This window comes from Fopius arisanus, unplaced genomic scaffold (assembly GCF_000806365.1).
Source record: "Fopius arisanus strain USDA-PBARC FA_bdor unplaced genomic scaffold, ASM80636v1 scaffold00019, whole genome shotgun sequence".
Classification (NCBI taxonomy): Eukaryota; Metazoa; Arthropoda; class Insecta; order Hymenoptera; family Braconidae; genus Fopius; species Fopius arisanus.
In genome coordinates, this window is record NW_011887758.1 from 984,001 (window position 1) to 1,005,147 (window position 21,147).

General features: G+C 38.2%; 4 protein-coding genes and 1 long non-coding RNA gene across 7 annotated transcripts; 1 reads left to right on the forward strand and 4 right to left on the reverse strand.

Moving 5' to 3' along the window:
* Positions 1 to 1,050: 1,050 nt before the first annotated feature.
* LOC105264151 (uncharacterized) lies at positions 1,051 to 2,202 on the reverse strand. The gene is made up of 5 exons (XM_011300808.1): positions 2,060 to 2,202; positions 1,850 to 1,991; positions 1,632 to 1,772; positions 1,415 to 1,566; positions 1,051 to 1,336 (listed from the first exon to the last, which is right to left on the reverse strand). Exons 1-5 carry the CDS (start codon positions 2,146 to 2,148, stop codon positions 1,114 to 1,116), a joined length of 747 nt encoding a protein of 248 aa, XP_011299110.1. The 5' UTR covers positions 2,149 to 2,202; the 3' UTR covers positions 1,051 to 1,113.
* Positions 2,203 to 2,952: 750 nt separating this feature from the next.
* LOC105264152 (uncharacterized) lies at positions 2,953 to 4,507 on the reverse strand. Its single transcript, XM_011300809.1, has 5 exons — positions 3,963 to 4,507; positions 3,747 to 3,891; positions 3,547 to 3,687; positions 3,343 to 3,494; positions 2,953 to 3,233 (listed from the first exon to the last, which is right to left on the reverse strand). The coding sequence occupies exons 1-5, from the start codon at positions 4,046 to 4,048 to the stop codon at positions 2,990 to 2,992; spliced, it is 768 nt and encodes a 255-aa protein (XP_011299111.1). The 5' UTR covers positions 4,049 to 4,507; the 3' UTR covers positions 2,953 to 2,989.
* A 3,177-nt stretch (positions 4,508 to 7,684) lies between these two features.
* Positions 7,685 to 8,167, reverse strand: LOC105264155 (uncharacterized). Its single transcript, XR_891969.1, has 2 exons — positions 8,077 to 8,167; positions 7,685 to 7,990 (listed from the first exon to the last, which is right to left on the reverse strand). It is a non-coding gene; the product is annotated as an uncharacterized lncRNA (long non-coding RNA).
* Lpin (phosphatidate phosphatase LPIN) lies at positions 7,988 to 18,641 on the forward strand. Of its 3 annotated transcripts, XR_891968.1 has the most exons (10): positions 7,988 to 8,258; positions 11,144 to 12,012; positions 12,110 to 13,185; positions 13,387 to 13,580; positions 13,764 to 13,943; positions 14,371 to 14,910; positions 14,998 to 15,082; positions 15,174 to 16,046; positions 16,353 to 16,705; positions 17,081 to 17,172. XR_891968.1 is itself a non-coding variant. In XM_011300812.1 (9 exons), the coding sequence occupies exons 2-9, from the start codon at positions 11,824 to 11,826 to the stop codon at positions 17,232 to 17,234; spliced, it is 3,291 nt and encodes a 1,096-aa protein (XP_011299114.1). In that variant the 5' UTR covers positions 7,988 to 8,258; positions 11,144 to 11,823; the 3' UTR covers positions 17,235 to 18,641. The 3 variants fall into 3 exon arrangements, 2 of the variants coding, with proteins under 2 accessions (XP_011299114.1, XP_011299115.1); XM_011300812.1 differs by lacking the exon at positions 16,353 to 16,705 and having other exon boundaries at positions 17,081 to 18,641; XM_011300813.1 differs by lacking the exons at positions 13,764 to 13,943; positions 16,353 to 16,705 and having other exon boundaries at positions 17,081 to 18,641.
* On the reverse strand, positions 18,620 to 20,243 carry RpLP0-like (ribosomal protein LP0-like). The gene is made up of 4 exons (XM_011300811.1): positions 20,107 to 20,243; positions 19,404 to 19,945; positions 18,932 to 19,310; positions 18,620 to 18,868 (listed from the first exon to the last, which is right to left on the reverse strand). The coding sequence occupies exons 1-3, from the start codon at positions 20,132 to 20,134 to the stop codon at positions 19,167 to 19,169; spliced, it is 714 nt and encodes a 237-aa protein (XP_011299113.1). The 5' UTR covers positions 20,135 to 20,243; the 3' UTR covers positions 18,620 to 18,868; positions 18,932 to 19,166.
* Between the last annotated feature and the right edge of the window lie 904 nt (positions 20,244 to 21,147).

Here is a 21,147-nt window from a genome sequence, read left to right on the forward strand (position 1 = left end):
ATCTTTTTATTTCGAGAAACATTAGGCATCATGATTTTTTTCTGGTTTCGCCCAGGTTTTCTTGGGTGGGAGGAAAGGACAGGATGAGGAATGGAGCTAGTGCACGCTTCACCCATGTCCTACCCAGACAGATACCCAGGACCAGGGCCGCTCGATAACTGCTTTCCTATCTTTTCTCGTTATTCCCCTCTTTCTCTTGTTCATTTGCCAAGTATTTCTGTTAAGGATGATAACAAGTCATCAGGTGCATGCAACATCAAAAATTTAAACATAAAATACCAGAAAATTCTCTTAAAAAAAATACACTCGACCCCATTCAATTCTAAACGCAATTAATAATTTCTTAATAATCCAGATAACAAATAAATTGAATAACGAATTAAGCATGAATTTTTCCAATGAAATATTTCACTAGACGGTATTGTAATTTATTTGAGAAGATAATATTTCACTTGAACTCGAAGGGAAATATTATTCCCATTATTTCCGTTGGTCCAACTCCTCAATAAAAATATAACCACTTGGTCTCTTTATTCGTCCCCCCATTGTTATCATTTCACTGCTCATCGAATCCCACCCCTTCAACAATGAAATATACTATCAATATTGTCATTGATTGCGTTTCACTGGAGGGCTTGGAATAGCTTTAATCTCCAAGTACATGCGCGGAATAATTAGAATAACTCGAGCAATTCTCGTGAGTGTATTTAACTGCACATTCATCAGTAACATTCCAGAAATTCCTAATTGTTAAATTGAAGTGCTGCTTTAATTACTCGAAACTCGAAACAGCGATAACGATCATTCAGTGGTCAATGGCTTTCCCAAATTTATCGAATGGTGAATTGATTGCTTGAGTATCAGGGGAATGGGTCTCAGGTAGTTTTGTCAGTCGATTGAACGGCAATCGATTGATTCAGGGATTCAGGTCGATTTGTTTTAGGGTGAATTGAGAGATTAAAATCCATCGGTTGTGTCTCTCGGAAGTCAATTATCTAATGGATTATTTCCATCAGTGGTATCATCGAGAGGCACTCAATCAAAATCATATTTTCAAACTTCTCTGGAGATTTATGGATATGATTTATTCAGAGTTATCGGTTGTATCGGGAATTACAGAGAGATTTCCGGTAATTCATCTGTTAAATGGGGAATTGGAATGCTTGTTTGATCAGCTAGCCAATTATTAACTTCTTGAATCTTGAGTTGAGCTGCTGCGTTCATCTGATATTCCATCTCTCGTAGCATTCGCTTCCGGAAGGCGATTGTTACGGCTTTCAGACCGGCATTGGCCACTGGGTCGACCAAGTGTCCCCGCAATTTGAGAGAGAAATCCCTGAGAAATTGAGAATTTAATTAACTTCCATCTCAAGCTCCAGTAAATCGTTTTACTAAATTATACTCCAGTAAATACCCAGCGTCCACGATTTTCAGATAACGCAGATCGACTTTCCGAGATTTGAAGTCGATCGATCCCATCACGCCAACATTCAAATGCCCGAATTTACCGGTCAGACCTCCTCTGCGTTTGTAGAAAAAATACTTCAAGGAGTAATCGTAATCCACCTGAACTCATTAACCCATAATTAATAACTGATTTAATTCTCTTGATTATTTTTTTCGATTCTGACCTGTAATTCTTTCCAGTCGAGCTGCATGTCCACATCGACTAATTCCCCATAGACACGTTGAATAATATTCCCAGATCTAGTAATGTTTGAGGCTCCATGAAGTAATCCGTTGTTAAGTTCAACCTTTGGCTTGAATCCGGGCTAGACATAATAATAATTCCAGAGACTGGATTTAAAATTTCGTTTGAAATTTAATGTGAAAAAAAATTATGAATTACAATATCCGGAACAGGCAAGCTCATCTTTGGTAAACTCATCGGCTCCATGTTATGCATCGCCATGTACTTTTTAATCAACGGAAGATAGTGATCGAACCACCGGTTGAGATTGATTTCAGTAACTCGATGGTCTCGCGTAATCCTGAAATCGACGTAATCCCGATTTAATGAGATCAATCAAGGGAGATGACTCCAATTATCTCAACTCACTCTCCATCGAGACTATTGTTCTCAGGATTGTCTGCATGACAGACCAGCACTGCAGTCGTGCAGATGAGAAATACAATCCGGAAAATCATAATTAGATTGCACCCGTTGTACCTGACAGACCGATGACGATCTACTGAGGAACCACTTGCCTCCAAGGCTTTTTATTCCCAAATCCACCGGAGATATCTTATCTCGAGTGCTATTTGCACACCATTGAAACATCTTCAGTTGCTTTCAGTTGCTTTCAGTCAATACATACTCGAGGTTGAATTCAAAATCAAATAGACAGCTCTGGGAATTTTACGCGGGGATGGGGAGGCTGATTTTTTTATTTGTGGAATTCTCTCTGAACTTGAACTTGAATTGGCGGTGATGTCAATGCTCTCGGATCACTCTCACTCTTCATGTTGACAACTCCTGGATTTTACTCTCGATGACCTCGGGAAATGGAAGTTTCTATCTACCAATGAGTTTCACTTTTACCCCTCTGACCTAGTGACCTGATAAAACACTGAACGACTTTCTGATGGTTCACCTTTCCCTCGGGAAAAAGTGCCGATTCAATATTCAGATTTCACATTTTATTTCTCTTCAGACACGATTAATTATCACATCCCCGTGACTACATTCCCTAATCATTGCGTAATTACTCGTTTACGTACTGATTATCTGAACAAATATCTTCGAAATATCCTTCATTAAAATCATGAGTCAATCATAATTTCCATTTGGTCTTGATCCAATTAAAAATCGAAGGAATTGAATTTTGAATATGAAATCGGATGACATCCCACGATTTAACTTTCAACTTCTCATCCAGGAGATAACTAGCTGATGCTTGATAAAGACATGAGGAAAATTATCCACAGACGGTAACAAGTCCACAATTCAAATTTATTTTGTGTATTTTATTAACGAATTATTGTATTATTATTTAAAGTGATCCATGGATAAATCAATTGAATCGGTTTCATAATTCCAGAGTAGTTCTTCAAAGAAGCTGTAAGGCTCCGGAATCAGATCGTTGACCTCCTTGATCTTATCCTGAAGAGCTAATTCAAACCTGTACTCAATCTCCCGGACTACCAAATCCCTGGAGAAGATGGTGACGACCTTAGTGAAGGCATTGAGGACGTGATCGAGCAGATGGCCATGAATCTTGAGTGAAAAACCCCTAAAACATCGTAATTAAAATGATTACCAGTCCTTATCACTCCAGATTACGCAAACAGTGATAAAAAAAAATTAACAACAACTCGTATTACAGATTGTGCGATACCTACCCGATTCCTGTGATTTTGAAGAACCGGAGATTGATCTTGCGGGTGTTGAGGTCGAAGGAGCCGAGGAGTTGGACTTTGACGTCATCGAAGCGCCCGTTGAAAGTACCCTTTCGAGTGAAGAGGAAATACCGCAAGGTGTAGGTGTACGTCGCCTGAAATTGATTGGTATCAGCACTAATTAATTGTTGACATGTTGATACTCACGTCCAAGTGGTTCCAACCAAGAGCTGCATCGAATTCTATCACTTTGCCACCGTAACGAACGATAACGTCACCACTTCTTTTGATTGTTTCAGTCTCCTGGACCCATCCCCGTTGTAGATGAATCATTGGGTTCAGTCCTGGCTGGAAATTCCAGAGATATTTACTCAGTCATTCGGAGATATTAAAAGTCTCATATTTACTATATCGCTGATGGAGAGGATCTGATCTGGCATGTTGAGGGGGTCCAGTCCCCCTTTGATGATCATCTTCTGGATCAGGGGGAGTGACTTGTCGAACAAATTGTTGAGATCCACTTGGGTTATTTGGTTCATCACCGAGAGATTTCTTCAACAAGTAATTCATGTTGTGGGAGTGAAGGAATTGGAAATCAAGGGATCATTAAGATTGGTACTCACTCATCATTGATTTCTGGATCGATCGCGTCGAGACTCTGAATTTTAGCGCCAAGGGCTACCAGAACAATTCCAATCCACAGAATCATGGCTGGATGATGTAGATTTGAGGAAGGACTGCAAACGTTTACGAAGTTTTACGAAGTAGCCCATCGATTAATTTTTGATACATTGTACCTCGTATCTTATCATTCGTGAAATATCGCTGGTCACTCACTCTATCTTTGATCCAATTCTCTGGTGTTACCTACTCCGGCATTTTTCTCGGTTGATAGTGATCCGATGAAGGGAGATAAATGATTTTTTGGGATGGTACATTGATCGCTGATTGAGCATTTTATTTTTTCAAGGAGTTGGTGAATTTTGTTGGGGCTCTTGCGTAATTCTCGATTGAACTTGACGTTTTGAGAAAGCTGGAGAGTCCAGTCACCTCTGGATCACTCTCACTCTCCGGTAAACCCTGATTTCGCATTTAATGACCTCGGGAAGGAGGTTTCCCTGGAGCTGGTGAGTTTCACTTTCTCGATTTTACACTGGGTGACCTGGTGACCTGCTATCTCAATGCGAACACTTTCTCTGGATCTGGCACTTGTGGATTTGAGGGTTTAGGATCTGCGGATCGAGGTCAGTCGACATGAATCAGTTCACTAGGTCTTAATGTCCAAAAGTACGAATTATTAATTAATCATAATTATTAATTAGCGAAGAATCTGATAAAATCTTAAAATTCCACAACAACAGTTCATAAAATTTCAATTTTCAAAAATTAAAATCCAGAATATAAATCATAAAAAATCATCAATATGTCCGGAAAGATTCGCGGAATGATAACGTTTTAATTATTCCGATTTATCAGAAGTTTTGTCCGACAAAGACTGACCCCTTCCGTCGTGAAGTTCAATCGATTCCCACAAGTTCCTGTTATCACCCGTTGATAACAATTTAATCATCTCCAAAGAGTGGGGGTCTGCGAAAATAAATTCCAAATACCGAATGCCATCAAAAAATCAAGAGCGAAAGGTTTGATGTCTTCGGTCATTAATTTCTCATCAATTCAGAGTAATTGACGTCTGCAAAAACAACTTGTTCATTCAGAAAATAACAATTAAGAAATTAGCAATGATGACGATGTTGAGGTATTGATGCAAATGATGAATCAGAGTCATAGCAGAGAATTCTAATTTTGCTGGCGTCTGAGAAAGGGATCAAATTGTAAAGTCTTACGTAACAATTTTCAGTACGTAAACATCTAACGTAAAACAGATAAAAGTCCATTACGTATTCTGAACGTTTTCAGAGTCAAAGCTGCATACTTTTTCGCAGGATTAATTTATTGAGAATTAGTTAATTAATTACTGAGATTTTTCTCAATTTTCGCGAACTGCTATAAAGTTCATCCAGTGAATTCTATTTTATTTATCAGATTCTTTGTTCCTGTCTTTTCTGACTCACAACAGTTCCGAGTGTTTACACCTGCTAATGAATAAATCAATAGTTCCTTTATCGGACCGTTAAATTTTCCATCACTATCGGCACCTTGAAAACCAGAGCCAAGTGTAACCCGAGTCAACTTCCTCATTTTTCAGTAACAAACATGTCCATAAAATAATCTTATCGCCCCTCTGGGTTACAATGCAGCAAAATATATTTCCATACGTGAATTCCATCTAAGCCTGAATGTGAATCAGTAGCAATCAAGCGCTAAATCGGTTCAAATCGGTCTCAACAATTATTTATTCTGTAACGAAGTGGTGAATTAGAACGAGTGAATTTTTTTCGAGACCAATTTTTTGACAATATCTCGAAATTGGAGGAAGATAACGATTTTTTCATCAATACCTTTTTTGTGGATCTCAGTCTTTTCTATAAAAAATGTTTATATGAAAAATCCGATGTATTCCTTCAATTTCGAAATATCGGCTAAAAACTGGTCTCGCGAAAAATTCGTTTACCATTTAGCTACAGCATTCATCAACCAATATCTCGGAATCTGAGACAGATATCAAAATTTTCATCACCACCTTTTTTATAACTCTCGATTCGCTCCACAAAAAAGTTCATTACAAAAATTTAATTATCTTCCTTAGATAAGGAGATATTCAAAATATCAGCCAATAACTCGTTTAGCTATAATTTCCGCATTTCGTTATTTGTTGTTCCCAAAGCATATTTTCGATTTTTTATCAACAATCAGAATCATCACCAACCCAAAAAATACTCAACACTCATTGGTCAGTCTGGAAACACGCGTTACCCTCTCCCCTCTCCCCATGTGTAACTTTCTTTCGCAATTGAATGAACTTGATCAATCCACTCAAAAAATTCGGGTTTTTTCATTGGTCCCGGCTGATGGTGCGATTGCCTTCCGAATTATTATTGAGAGAAAAAAAAAAACGAGGTCGTTGTAGGTAATTAGGTGTCCTCGAGGTTTCTTCAGAGATAGATGATGAAATTAATCGGAAATGAATCGGAAATTAAAATGGAATTGAAGTGATTTTGAATGACTTCACGAAATTTTGATTGTTTATTTATTTGTTGAATCCTTTTGGAATATTCATGGGGGCAACGTGTGTTTCTGGGGAATTAAAATTATTCCCTGAAATTATCAAGTGAAGCCTTTCACTTATCTAATCGAGCGTTCAAGCCGCATGTAATGGTACGACTTTAACCGGACGATGTGGATTCGTATTAGGGCAGTGACCCTACTAGTGCAAATAAAAATAGAAAATAAAAACAAGATCATTTGGTCCAGTCAATTCCAGCTCCACATGTTTTTTTCATATCCATAATGATTTTTGGACAGGAGTGTGTATTTTTTATAACAAACAAATTGTTTTAAGTTATTTTTAAAAAATATAAACTCCCTCGAAAATTGTTCTTTTGCGAATAACTCGGAAAGTACGTTAGATACGGATAACAAGGTGGTATGCAAAATTGTGGAGCATAAAATTCCCCGCGGAAAAGGTCGGAGGTATTCTACCCCTATTCCTCACCCTTCAACCCCTACAGCCGTTTGAATGTGCGTCAAACGAAAAAAATTGTTAAAAAATGGAAAAATTCCCATAAAAAAAATTAATTAAGGAAAAAGTAATGAAATAATATACTCCAACAATATTTTCGTTAGGGAATAATGTTAACTGCAAAATTATTATGAGATAGGGGGAATAACTTGGGATTCAATTGAATAATTTAAAAAATAAAATGAAACTTTTGTTTTTGTCAGAGATGAATCAAATGGCGCGTCTAGTTGCACGAGTTGTTTTCCCGTCAAAACAAACATCTGATTATAATTCTATCCTTTCACGATAAATATTATCGCAGGTTGCATTGCACTCGTACGTTCGAGTCATACAATATCGCTAGAAAATAATGGTAATGCCGGGGTAATAATCGATGTATCCGCGACTCGAGTGTAACAATCGGGGAACGACCTTTTGTTATAATTCGCAGTGAAAGCATACCTCTCCATTTCTCGAGAAGTCCAAGGAACAATAATGAGAAGAGAAAAGGAAATAATAATGCACGTGCCTGAGTAATTCGACTACCTCCTCTTTTGCGTTTGAAATAAACATGTTTTTCCTTTTTTTTAATGTTATACCTTGCAAAATTTCCATATACTCTGCTCGATTATTATTTTTATAAACAAACACTCCGAAATTCCCGATGCTGCAAATTTCAAATTTTAAGAATCAATCGACTGAAATGATTGATAAATAAACAAAAAATGAATTCATCAATTTTATTGAGTTGAACGTTCATTTTTTGGCAGATGAATAATTATAAACTTTGATAATTAATATTTTAGTTGATACAATGAAAATAATTCCGGTTTTATACATTTCTCTTTATTATTTCAGACGTGGAATTTCGGTTGCTGCAACTGCGGAGAAGACGTCACAGACGATTGAAAAATGGGTCAACCTCCATCACCTGTTTCCCCTCTCACACCATCGATTCATCATGAATTCTTTCAATTTCGTTGATACGCACATGTCGAGGGCTCGTACGTGCCTCAACCAATGGCATTGGGCCTTCCTCATAAACACGTTTTAGTTACAATACAACTTTGAGAAAAACAACGTTATTATATAGCCAAGAGAAGGGGATATGTACGCACTGGTTGGAGTAACTTCGCCGTTTCGACGATAAAACTTTCAGTCAGAGTCTGACGCTCATCCGGAGTGCATGTGTTTTTTTTTTTATTCAGCTTCTTCACTCAAAACGTGATTACGATATTTTAAGTGATTGAACTTTACGTGAAGAAGACACAACAGCTGTGAATTAACTGCGGGATATTCTGTGAGTCTTTGAATTTTTTATTAAAATTATTCATCGAGTGATAAGTGAATGCGATAAGAGTTAATTCATTTATTGAAATGAATTCAATTCTTCCATTGGTTTTCTTCTCACAATTTTTTAAATTTAAATTATCGAATGGAATTCGTGGGGAAATGGGAAAATCGGACTTTCTTCTAGTTCCTCGAACGATAATTCATTTGAAAATAGAAATTTTGCCAGTGCCACGTCCACGGCCGAGAGAACTGGACAAAGGCCAAGGGTCAACTGCAATTTCCGTATTTTTAAATGATTGGTGTCTGATAAACCAGAATGAACTCATCGAACAAATTGCTCATTGTCTGCTCGATGAATGCGATAAGACCTCTTGATTATATTTTACCAGACGTTCTTTAATTCTTGATCAATGGATTAATGGATCATTGTAATGATCAATGGATCTTCTCCAATTGATTGACATATTCAAAGAAATTCTCAGAAGGTGGAGTAGTTGGGATTAAACTGAGCGAAACGAGAAGCAAAGAGAACGGAGAAATCGGTCATGTCTCTGTCATCATTTGGGAGACAGGAGGGGGCAGGAAGAACACAAATAGACTCAGATGTGTCCTAATTTACTAATGAACTTAACAGAACGTTATTCCTAATTGCAGCGATTTTTATACGCTCGATACCGTGACGAAATCCACAAAAGACGTTCTATTTCTTGGGTTCGGTCTCAGTCGATTCTGAAAGTGTGTCAGACTGCCCTTGAGATTGAAAATTCTATTTATTGATTACTCATTAACAACTCGAATTACTTTTTGAAAGAAAATCTGCTCCAATTGTTTAGAAGGAGTCAGACAATTTTTTTGTAATTCGTAATTGGCAGCGAATGGTAATTAATCATTGGTTGAATGCAGGTGATTGTTGGATTGTTGGTTTAATTGTTGTTTACTAATATTTATATTCGTCAGGGTGACGAAGAAAACCGGATACTCACACCCCAGTCTGTGTGCTTGTAAATTCATGAGTGATAATTGTTATCTAATTGAATAATGGGAATTAGACAAAACAAGTGATTATTGCGTCGACAAAGAAATTCTCTCTCCACTGAGTTCTGTTGAAACTCTTTGATATTTTTAATGAGCGATATTTTCATTCAGTTGTCGGGGAATTCATGAATTATTAATTGATAATGTCGTGAGAAATTCAGAGGAATTATAAATCGATTTTAATTGGAGAAAAGACAGAAAAATCTGTCAATTTTCTTTCTAAAATCGTATAATTAGATATTTTCATCAAAAAACGAAAATTCATTTTATCAAATTTTATGTTGAATTTATTCAGGGGATTTTTGCTCCGTAAATCTGTAGTTCAGATTTTTTTCTGGTAAATTCAAATGTTTTTCACGACTTACAATGAAGATCTCGAGTGTTTTGAGTTATTTTTTGAGTAGAGCAGTTCAACTTCCGGTCTGGCAGACTAGGTCTGGCCAGTAGCCCGAGACGATGACTAATTAAACTTGAATTTGAGTCCAAATCGTCGGATGAATCCTGAAAATTTTGATTCTGTCTGAATTCCAATTTCCCCCCGAAAATATGACTCTCAGACTTTGAACGAGATACTCATCACAACAATACTCGTGACACTAGATAAACATGTTTGTTATTAACGTGTGCCAAGAAGAATGAGCGATAAACATGCTCTACGTTTATTTACTCGATGAGTAATCACCGACGTAATAGTTGATGCAATAGGAAAGTCGTCAGCCTTTCGCCAAGTCCTTTATTTGAACTGCATCCACCGATAACATGACGTAACATATTCAATCAGTTGATCAGATTAATTCGATCAATGAAGCAACAGTGGAGAATCCATTAATTCCCAAACTGTCATGGAACCAAAACCAGGAAATTGAATAAACATTCACGACTTTAAATTAACTGCGACAGATTTCAACATTTCATGCAAATGTTTGCGGCCAAAGGTCAGAGAAGACTTCCACATAAATATGTAAATTTTTCCTCATTTTCAATTACCATTTCTTCTCTCTAGAATAAAAATCGTCTCAGCATCTCGTTTGAGAAATAATCCCCAACTATTTGTTTCAGCTTGAACAAGATCCAGATGCTGAGCGACTGTATCTATTTCGCAAAAGTGGAATTTCCCACTGGTTTCTGCCAAAAAAAAAAATCCCAGAGGCAAATGAATTCCGTCAATCAATCAATGACTCATTTGAGTCCGAAGGTCATGAGTTTATTCTCCCAATTTGATTCTCTGAAAGAATTTTCTATTAAAATCTCATTTATGAATTGATGGGGATTGATTCTGAGAATTCAGAAAATCATTCTCAACTTTTCACTCGACATTTTGTTTATGACCCGAGGTACAACGTTCAATTACTCTGTCAGTGGTACGTGGCAGTTCAATGTTCATGGGAATTTCAGGGAAAATTGTAACGTACAAGCATGACTGAGTAAAATAACCCGCTGCTATTAATTCATGAGTAATAGCCAATCACGTAGAATTATTTCCAACACGTTCCAGTATTTTCCACCGTTCCGTTAAATCATTTCAGTGACACAACGTGCAACGTGATACCGAATAAAGTCTAAACCTTTTAACTCTAATCATCTCACCAGAACGTAAACGCTAAATCCAATGAATAACAAAATTCTCGAACAAAAGCGATAAATCACGCGATTGAATCCCAGGATTACGCAACTCACAAATTTTTTTTATTCCACTCTTATCGAAAAAATTTCGGAAATCCCAAAAAAATATATCGACACCTATTCTTAAAATCAGTATTGTCCAATCTTTCTTATCCAAAATATTAATCTCAGAGTATATGAAATGAATGAATGAATGAATGAATAATGGATGAAAAAACAATTGTTTAATTTCAGAACTCGAAATTTCCGCTGTTGCGATCACGTGGTCTAGTCGTCTTTATCGACCAGAGTTGTGATACAGCTGAGCTGTCATTGGGTTTAACCAGCACCACGTGATCCCTGACGTTTCCCTGGTGGAGTGTCCCCCACCTCCTGGAAAAACGTGTATACAGGGCCGGTGGTAGGCTCAGTCCAGTGAGATAACCCAGGAGAGCCCCCAGAGGGACAAAGGATCTCAAGGGCGTACACAGCACGTCAATTTCGCCCGTGAAAGTGAAAAAAAAAACCATAAAAATCGTTAAACAATAGATACCACATCCTGGTGGTGAATTCGAGGGTTTTCGTCACTTCCTGGGGATCACTTGTGCGGGGAAAAAATCGTTGGGGGTGTCATTTGCCCAGGAATTCTCTGCAGACTGTTAATTAATTTAACATTGATGAGAGACAACAGCCAGAAGTAATTTTGAGGTGCTAAAATGCCAAGGGACGACGTAATGGAGTAATTCGGTATCACTCAGTGTCAGAATCATTGGATGAGACACAACTGCGATTGATTAAATCAGCTCCAGCCTGTCCAGACAAAGGGGATACGTTATTTCATGGTGTGAGGGCCTCATTGAGTATTGGGAGAGATTCAGGAAGCCTGATTATAATTCGCACGGTTATTTGGCACTGGCTGTGTGCTTGGCATTATCATGTACAGCATGAACTACATTGGAAAGTTTATCAGCAATTTTCGGGATTTTTACAACGAGATTAATGCTGCTACCTTGACTGGTGCGATCGATGTGATTGTCGTTGAGCAGGAAGATGGCTCATTCAGTTGTTCACCATTTCATGTTAGATTTGGAAAGCTCGGGGTTCTCAGATCTCGAGAAAAAGTGGTGAGTCATTGAGAATCCAAAGTTCATCATCAATATATTAATTTTCTATTGATTAGTCTCTGATCGAGGGATTAAAAAAAATTTTATTTATCATCAGGTGGATATAGAAATTAATGGTGAGCCTCAGCAGATTCACATGAAGCTGGGGGACTCGGGTGAGGCATTTTTCGTCGAGGAAGTCCCCTATGATGGCTTTCACAGGATTGCAGAGATTCCACCGCACCTGGCGTGCTCACCGATTCCAGAGGACAACTGCTTTCCACCCCCCAGGTTTCACCTGCTGTCGGATCTTCCCAAGGAGCAGCACGAGAAGATCCTGAGGGACTCGGTCATTTCGATTGAGCGTGAGAAGCTCGAGCAGATGTCGTCTCTGCCTCCAGACCAGCGAGAGAAATTTCTTATCGAGCAATTTTCAGATCTCCCAGCTGATGAACGAGACAAGTGGCTGGTTATAGCATCCATGACCTATGAGGAGAGAGATAAGATATTCAAGGAGAGTGTCAGCACCATGTCGACGCTCCAAAAGCAGCAGATGATCCGGGATGAGTATTCAGCGTTGAAGATTGAGGACAGGGAGCGACTTTTCAAGGAGAATTTTCCTGAGCTACCAGCTGAGCAAAGGCCATCCTTCGAGAAGGCGTTGCTGAACGACTGGAGGTCCAAGGATGAGATCCAGGAGAAGGTGATTGAAAAAAATCCACCACAGATTGAGGAGGAGATCTTTGATATGGATAATATCGATGAGGAGCCGAAACCAGTGGTCTCCACTCCCAAGTCCTTCGTTGCTGTCACCTCCACGGAGAGGATCAGAAAAATAAGTGTTGTTAATAACGACTTCAGACCCATCTCCGATGATCCGCAGAGCAGTGCCAAGGAGAAATCCAGTGATGAATCCATTGTCAGCGCTGAAAAGAAGAATGTCAAGGAGGAGGTGACAGAGGACACGAAGACACCATCGATGTCGAAGAGAAAGAGGAAGAGGAAGAGCATTATGAAGAAGAAGGGCTCACAGAGGAAGACGAGCAATGGAAGCAGCAGTCAGACGGAGGTCAGTGAGAGCGAGATTGTTGCTGAGGTGCCTCAGGTTGAGCCTGAGGAGAAAGAGTTGCCTGTTGAGGGTAATCCCCCGCCGGACACTGACTTTCATTTCTTCAGTGACACTGAGATAACAAAGTGAGTTATGCCTGGGGAATGAGTAGAGTTTGATGAATGGCTTTGTAGGCATGTTGTAGCACAAGACATTCAGATTGGGGGATGTTCAAGGTACCACTTGGATATCCTCGACACACTCTACATCCTCACTGATGACACTGGACACTTAGTCGATGTAATTATAAAATTGATGTTTTTTTTTTTCATTTTCTACATTAAAAGGAACCGGGATTCTAGGCCAAGTTCACCTGTGCAATCGGATACTGAGTTTGAGATGAGGAAAATCGAGCAGGAGGGAAAGGAGAGGGATGAGGATAAAGGACATCAGCAAAGCTGGAGATGGGGAGAGCTGCCTAGCCCTCCACCAGAGACACATCCCATGAGTTCATCTGCTACTTCTGCACCTCAGAGTGATGGTAAATTGATGGAATGATTTTTTTTTTATGCTAGGAAAAACGATCAATCCCTTGTTCAGGGTAAGATTGGAGGATTGTTTTCTCAGAATTCGATTCAGATAAATTTCATGATTAAACATATCATCAGCTTGTCACAATTTTCCAACTAACAAAATTAATTTGCTAACAATTGCTTCATGGCAGCTGAGGCACAGCGTTCAATGCTCAGCGGTATGTTCTCCTTCATGAAGAAAACTTCGCGTGTTAGGCACAATCCAGAATCGGAGGGAATTTATCTCAGTGATTTGAATGCCGATGAGTTGGATCCAGAAGTTGCTGCGTTGTATTTTCCAACTTCACATCGTGGAGCTACCGTTGCCAAAGGTATTTTTTTTTTATTTTCCAGCTGCCAAAATCATTTGCTATTTTACATTGCTGTGCTACTGCTGTTATCACTGCCTCTTTCTCATGCTCATTATTTTTATTTTTCATTGTTCATTGGAGTCATTTAAAATATCCAAGAGAGACCGTGAAATTCCTTCCCCTCAATTGAACCATTGGAATACTTTTTTGTCCAAAAATGTTTAAATATCTCTTGGATATTTTAATCATGTAACGCATGCACCTTAACATGTGGAGTTGGCCATCGATTAAAAATCTAATAACGGTTGGAAAATTGTTGCTGAGCAAATTTGATAGTTTAACGGGTTTTTAAATAGAGAAAACATTATGGGAAAATTTGATTTTCAATGCTATAATTATTGGAAAATTGGAGCAATGGAGTGATGGGGCTGTTGGTGTGAATTTACAGAGAGAAAAGCAATGGACGAGGAAGACACGGAATCAGGAAATGGTCCGAGTTTACCCCAGAGTCCAAATAGCGTAGAGGGTGCCATTGGAGGTCCGAAATCCCTAGATAGTGATTTTGATGAGCAAAAGCAATCCATGTTCGATTCAAATTTCGATGTGAGCCTATCATTGTGCGGTGGACTCGATACTGATAATGGCCCCACCGAAGAATCATTTCATCAGAATCAACTGCGATTCGAGGACATTTGCACCGACATTAAACTATTCGATAATCCAAATTTGGTTGTTAAGATCAATGGAAAGTTTTACAATTGGACAAGTGCCTGTCCAATTATTGTCACATTAGCTGCTTATCAGAGGTGTTTGCCACAGCACACTATTGAAAATTTGTATTCATTGCCAATGCATCAAGATAAAAAGGAGGGGAGTGTACTCCAGGATGTGGGTAAGACTGATGAGGTCAGGAGTAGTTACAGCTCTTGGTTCTCCTGGAGGAGAGCCTCCTCACAACCACCGAAAAAATCATCAGAGATGAACGAAGGTAAAATTTATAAACATCCGGTGAATGATTTTTTTTTCGCTTCCTGTGGGATTATCCTCCAGTAATCGTACGATTTTTTAATTCAAGATGGATCTAAAGGACACATTTCAGAGCTCTCTAGTGAATTAAAATCCCCAGCAACAGCTGGCGAATCTGGTCCTGAAACAACACAGTAAGTCCTTCATGAGAAAAATATATTTTTCAATTAAAAATTACAAGTACAAGTTAATTGATATAAAAAAATTGTCGCAATTTTCTCACAGAGAATTAAAAGAAGAATCCCGTGAAGATACTTCTGTCCAGCCGGAGGTGGAACTCCTGCTCTCCAGCAGCCCAGAGGATCCAAAGGACTTATCAAAGATCTCGGAGAAATCCGCAGAGCGTGAGGGAGAGGGTTACAGTGGCTCAGAAGATTCAGACAGCAACCAGAACGAACCCCAGGGTGTGAAGATTCCGAAGGAACGCAGGCCCTACTACGAACCCACCGAAAAATACAGAAAAACATTGAGATTGTCATCCGAGCAGATAGCAAGCCTGAACCTGAAGGAGGGCCCCAACGAAGTAGTCTTCAGCGTGACAACTGCCTATCAGGGTACCACCAGGTGCAAGTGCCACATCTACAGATGGAAGTGGAACGATAAAATCGTTATTTCGGATATCGATGGGACTATTACAAAGTCAGATGTCCTGGGACACATTCTCCCGATAGTGGGAAAAGATTGGGCCCAATCTGGAGTCGCTCAGCTCTTCACGAAAATAAAAAATAATGGGTACAAACTGCTGTACCTGTCTGCTCGGGCTATTGGTCAGGCAAGAGTCACCAGAGAGTACCTGAAGAGTATAAAACAAGGGGATCTTTCACTCCCTGAGGGACCACTGCTGCTCAATCCCACTAGTTTGATTTCTGCATTCCACCGGGAGGTTATTGAGAAGAAACCTGAGAGATTCAAGATTTCTTGTCTCAGTGACATTCAGGCACTCTTCCCTGATGGCTCTAAACCCTTTTATGCTGGTTATGGCAATCGAATCAATGATGTCTGGGCGTACAGAGCTGTTGGTATTCCTATCATGAGAATTTTCACGATTAATCATCGTGGGGAGTTGAAGCACGAGCTGACGCAAACATTCCAGTCATCGTAAGTTTATTTACAATAATTATCACTGCACTTTTGTCAATCCTGCTAATACTAACTTGTATTTTCTGATTGTGATGTCTCGCCACTAACTGATTTACAGACTAGAATGGAAATCTCCCACGTTTGTCTGGATTTTATTTTTTACTCTATTTAATTCTCCCTTTTTTCTGGAATTTTATTTCTTTACTTTACACTTATTAATTATATTTAACACCACAAGGAGTGACGAGTGAGACCTGAGAGTTTGCTGATTGAAATTATTTAAAAAATTAGAATATTCAAAAGGGGGGATTTCTATGATTGCAGTTATGCTTGTCAGAGCGATATCGTCAATGAGTTGTTCCCGCCTCAGCCCAATGCCACAGTCCAATGATGACAGCAATAGACAATTAAAAAAACAAAATCATCCTCTGAGAATTAGAAAATATTTAAATATTCTTCCAGTGCCTACCAGTGCAATTCAGAAATTATTCAGTCAGAATAATTTTATTTATTCAAGAGATTCCAAAGTTTTTTTACTAAATGAAGGATAGGGATAAGGGAAAGTATTCTACAGAGTATCAAGCGCTATCAAGTATTCAACCCAGTGTTTTTATGAATTGAGAGTAGCTTTTACGATTCACATGGTATTGGGTTGTTGCCACATATTATTGATTAGGGTAAGCACTCGTTAGAGAATCTTTTTTCATCGTTGCTTTCTGTTTTTTTTTTATTTCGACAAAATCCCCTCGCCTTTCACGATTATCCCATCATGAGGGAATTACGAATTCCGAGGAATTTCGGGTGATGGGAGTTCTAGAGAGGAATCAATGGTAATCACGACACTCTAATCCATTCCCATTGACAATTCACAAGATTTTTTTTTCAGTTCATCATTCGTTTATTGCTCATGACACCTGGGGGACTTTCGCTGTCATTTTATTATTCAAATTTCTATGATTAACATTCCTACTACATTTTCATTGCAGCTAATTCCATGCACCTCTCGGATCGTTTCAATTTTATTAATTTTTTTCGGTTTTATTGGATTTCAGGTATTCAAACATGAGTTTCATCGTCGATCACCTGTTCCCGGCCCTTCGGGAGGACGCCGCCGATGAGTTCAGCAATTTTTCGTACTGGCGTGATCCCATTCAGGAGCTATCGAACATCGGAGAGATTTTGAGCGAAGTAGTGGCGATTCAGTAATCCTACCGCTGAAAATCCTAAAACCAAACTAAACTGCTTATCTATTTCGTTATCATTGTGTTCGTGGAAATAACTGTCACTGATTCGCGGAATCGAGACTATTACGATGATAATAATAGTAAATAGTCGTCAATCGCATTCAACTTTTGTACTCTACGAATTGAAAAAATAATGCAAATCACTGTTCAATCGCTTGAGGCAAATACTTGGCGGAGAAAAAATACTATCGGATCGTTATTATCCGTTGCTTTATGTATTTTCGTAGTGAGATGAGTCAGCAGGATGTGAAATTGTGAAGATGATAGCATTCCAATGATGGATATGTGAATAGTGGGTTAATTTATTTATTATGAGTTGATTATTTTTGGTTTTGGAAATGAGGGAAGAGGCCTACAATGTTTCATTCTGCCTTTTCAGGGAATTTCTAGTCGAGAAATTAAATGGATTTAATCCTTAGATTTATTGAAAATCGAGATGTCAGTCTCCAGCAATTGCCCCATCATTTTTTGATAGTGAAAAAAAATTAATCGAAGGAAACTGTTACCTTTGTGTCTTTTTGGAGATAATTTATATTTATTTTTGTACAATTTACTCTCTCAATTGGCACTTGGCTGCCACCTTAGACTTAAATAACAGGAAAAATTATGAAGTGGACGTGAATTCATTGCGTTGTGATATTTGGATGAAATTTGCAGGCAGAATTTATCTCAATTGAATATGCAAAGTTGTGATTATAACTTTTCACCCCTCGACAAGGGAATTGACAAGAGTTAAATAGTCACCAACTGATTGTACGTTTTCTATTTTTTGTGATTATTTTCTATTTATTTAAAAATCTTGAAAACGGTGATTTGTTTTCGTGGCAGAATTGAATTCGGATGGTCGCAGTGCGATTCTCTGTCTAACCAGAATTTTCCTGGCTAATGATAATTAATTAAACAAAAAATGACAAAAAAAAAGCTGTAGGCTAGCCGAAAGATTCCGATAGATTAATCGAAATTGACGGATTAATCTTGTCGCCAAGTTTGTAAATACTGTAGGCCATTATTATTTCTTACAATTATCATTAGAGTAGTTATTTTTTTTTCATGGAATTTATACTATAGTTTGAATGAATTTAATCCTGTAGTTCAGTTAATTGATTATTAATTTTTTTATGGATTGAAAAATGAAGTTTGATGGACCAGATAGATCTCACTCGCTGCACACGCTTAGCTATACCGAAAGGTTTGAAATCGTACTAAAGAAATGTGTTTTTGTATTCGGAGTAAGATGTGATGAAGCTGGAAATATTTTCCTCCAGGAGTTTCACTGTCCCTGGAAGTGTTCGAGCTTCAGCTAAATGTCATGAATGTCTGTAGCAAAAAGAGAAAGAACAAGGAAAATATATAAAGAGTAATCAGCTTATTTATTCGTCTAGACAATTTATCCAGAAATTTTTGTTTATTTATGATTCACTTCTTAGCTCTGGTAACTCGTTTTCCCCTCCTCGGTCTCTCTCTCACGAGCTCTTCAGCATCTGATATCTCTATCGAATCGATTGACGTTGCACTTCTCTGACGTTTGGGATCGAAATGGGATATTATTTTGCAGCTCATTGAATTTTTTGGCTTGCTCATCCACCAGTAGAGACACTACGACATTTTACAGATAAAATACAGATTCTACAGTTTCAAATGTCATTTTTCGTGTCTTACGTAGGCCAGACCGCTGATTAGAAAAATGGTGTACACAGGGAGACTCATAATAACAGGAATATATCAGAAAAATATTTTTTAATCCTCAAAAGTTGTTGAAGATTCTTCAAACTTGTAATTTATCCTTCCAGCTAGCGAAATGACAGATACTCAATTATTCTATTGTCAGTTGTTTCATCTTGAAGTCAAAGAGATATATACAAAACAATTTTATTAGAAAAAATACAGATATTGTTTAACTTTCTATGTCTTCAGCTTCCATCTCTTCTTCATTGGTTTCAGGTGTTGATGAATTCGCTAGGTGGGTGTATCCTTTTTTCTTCGAGTAAAATCCCAAAGGAATGAGTTTGAAAGTTGCTAATTGCCTGCCGAATAATTTCTGAAAACGAAATTAATTATTTTTTCAAGTGCCTATTGACTGAAAAATTGAAGTGTATAAAAAAATGAAGAGACAAACGATGAAAATACATACTAAAATCCTTGCTTGTTCAGGGGTCAAGGGCTGATTCTTCCTGCAGACCTCGTAGTCCTGAAGAAGGGTAACCACTCCTTTTTGGAGGGCTGTGGGCATTCCCAGCTGACGAAGATGAGGTTCGATGGCGTGAGAAAAATCAGGAAGGGGTCCCTGAGGGAGGACAATTGTTTCTATGGGGGTAAATCCAGCCCTGGCGTAGTCCTCTTCTCCGTAGCCCTCCATCCAGCCAAGGACTTCTTTCTTCGTTTTATTCGTGAAGAGGAGGCCACACTGGCCCTTCAGTACTTTCGCCAGGTTGTGGATGCCATCTGCAACCTCGGTCTCAGGGGTCAAACCAAATCCATGAGCAATTATCTTGTTCTTCCCGAAGAAAAAACGACTGCCTGACCACTCCTCCCTCAACCCCTTCAACTTGTCATTCCGCATGTTGGCGTATGTGAATAAAAATACTCGATTGTATTTTTCCACGCAGACCTTCACATCCTCGAGTATGTGGTCCTTCAAGATTTTTCCTTTTTTACTGGTTTTTGTCAGAGATACTGCAAAATCGAAACAACAGGTCAAATGAATTTCAGTTAATTATTGAAATTATCTTGATTTAGGAGAGAATTAGTTCCTCCATAGGTTAGCTCAGTATTTTTTCTAAATTTCAATTTAATCAGTCATTTTTTATAAATAAAAAATATCAAAAACCACTTACTCTTCTTATCTCTCTTGGACTTCGGCATTTTCTCAAAATAATCCCTGAACCCTCACAAAAAAACGATAAATATCTGCCCCAAATATTTTTTTGACAACCACGTGCGAATACACATAAAGCACTGGCTTGAGTGACCCAGCGGCATCGTAGTACTGCACGCCGAGAGAGGGAGGGCGCAACATGCAATGCTGGGGTGTTTTTTTTTTATTAACCAAGTTTTTATTGCAATGCTGGGGTGTTATCAAGTCAATGGGGTGAATTTTATTTTCTGCGGTATGAATTCTTTTTGTTTTTTAATTGTTTAACTGAAATTTAGCGAACTGTACAACGAGCGGAAGAGGGAAGCCACATCTTGTGGAGTTTCAAGTGAAAAAAATTATTTAATGTATTGAATATATACTACTAATGAAATTATAATTTCAAAATTGGCGCGTTGTCGAGTTGGCAGCGTGCTCGCCTGCCACGCGGGCGGCTAGGGTTCGATCCTAGCAGCATTCATTTTTTTTTTTTCAAAATAATTCCAATTTGTTCTTTTTTTAATGGCTAATCAATCAAAAGATCGTTTAAAAACTGAATTTTTGAAAATCGAGAAGATATTCTGTGAAATTGACAAATTTGAAATTTTTTTAAAAAATAACTTTTCAAAATATATACCCCTAATGAAATTAAAATATTGTAACAATGCGTTATCCTAGTGGTAACGTGCTCGGCTAGCACACCGACGGCCCGGGTTCGATCCCGCCGTCATTCATTTTTTTTTTTTAAATAATTCCAATTTTTTCTTTTGTAAGTGGCTAATAAATCGAAATAATGGTTAAAAACTGAATAGCTCTTCGATTGTCATGTTCCCCTGATACTTTTACAAAAATTTCGAATTTTTCACTTCCAGTAAAAATTTCAGTGAATAGCTCCTTGATTGTCATGTTCTCCTGATACTTTTACAAAAATTTCGAATTTTTCACTTCCAGTGAAAATTTCAGTGAATAGCTCCTCGATTGTTATGTTCTCCTAATACTTCTACAAAAATTTCGAATTTTTCAC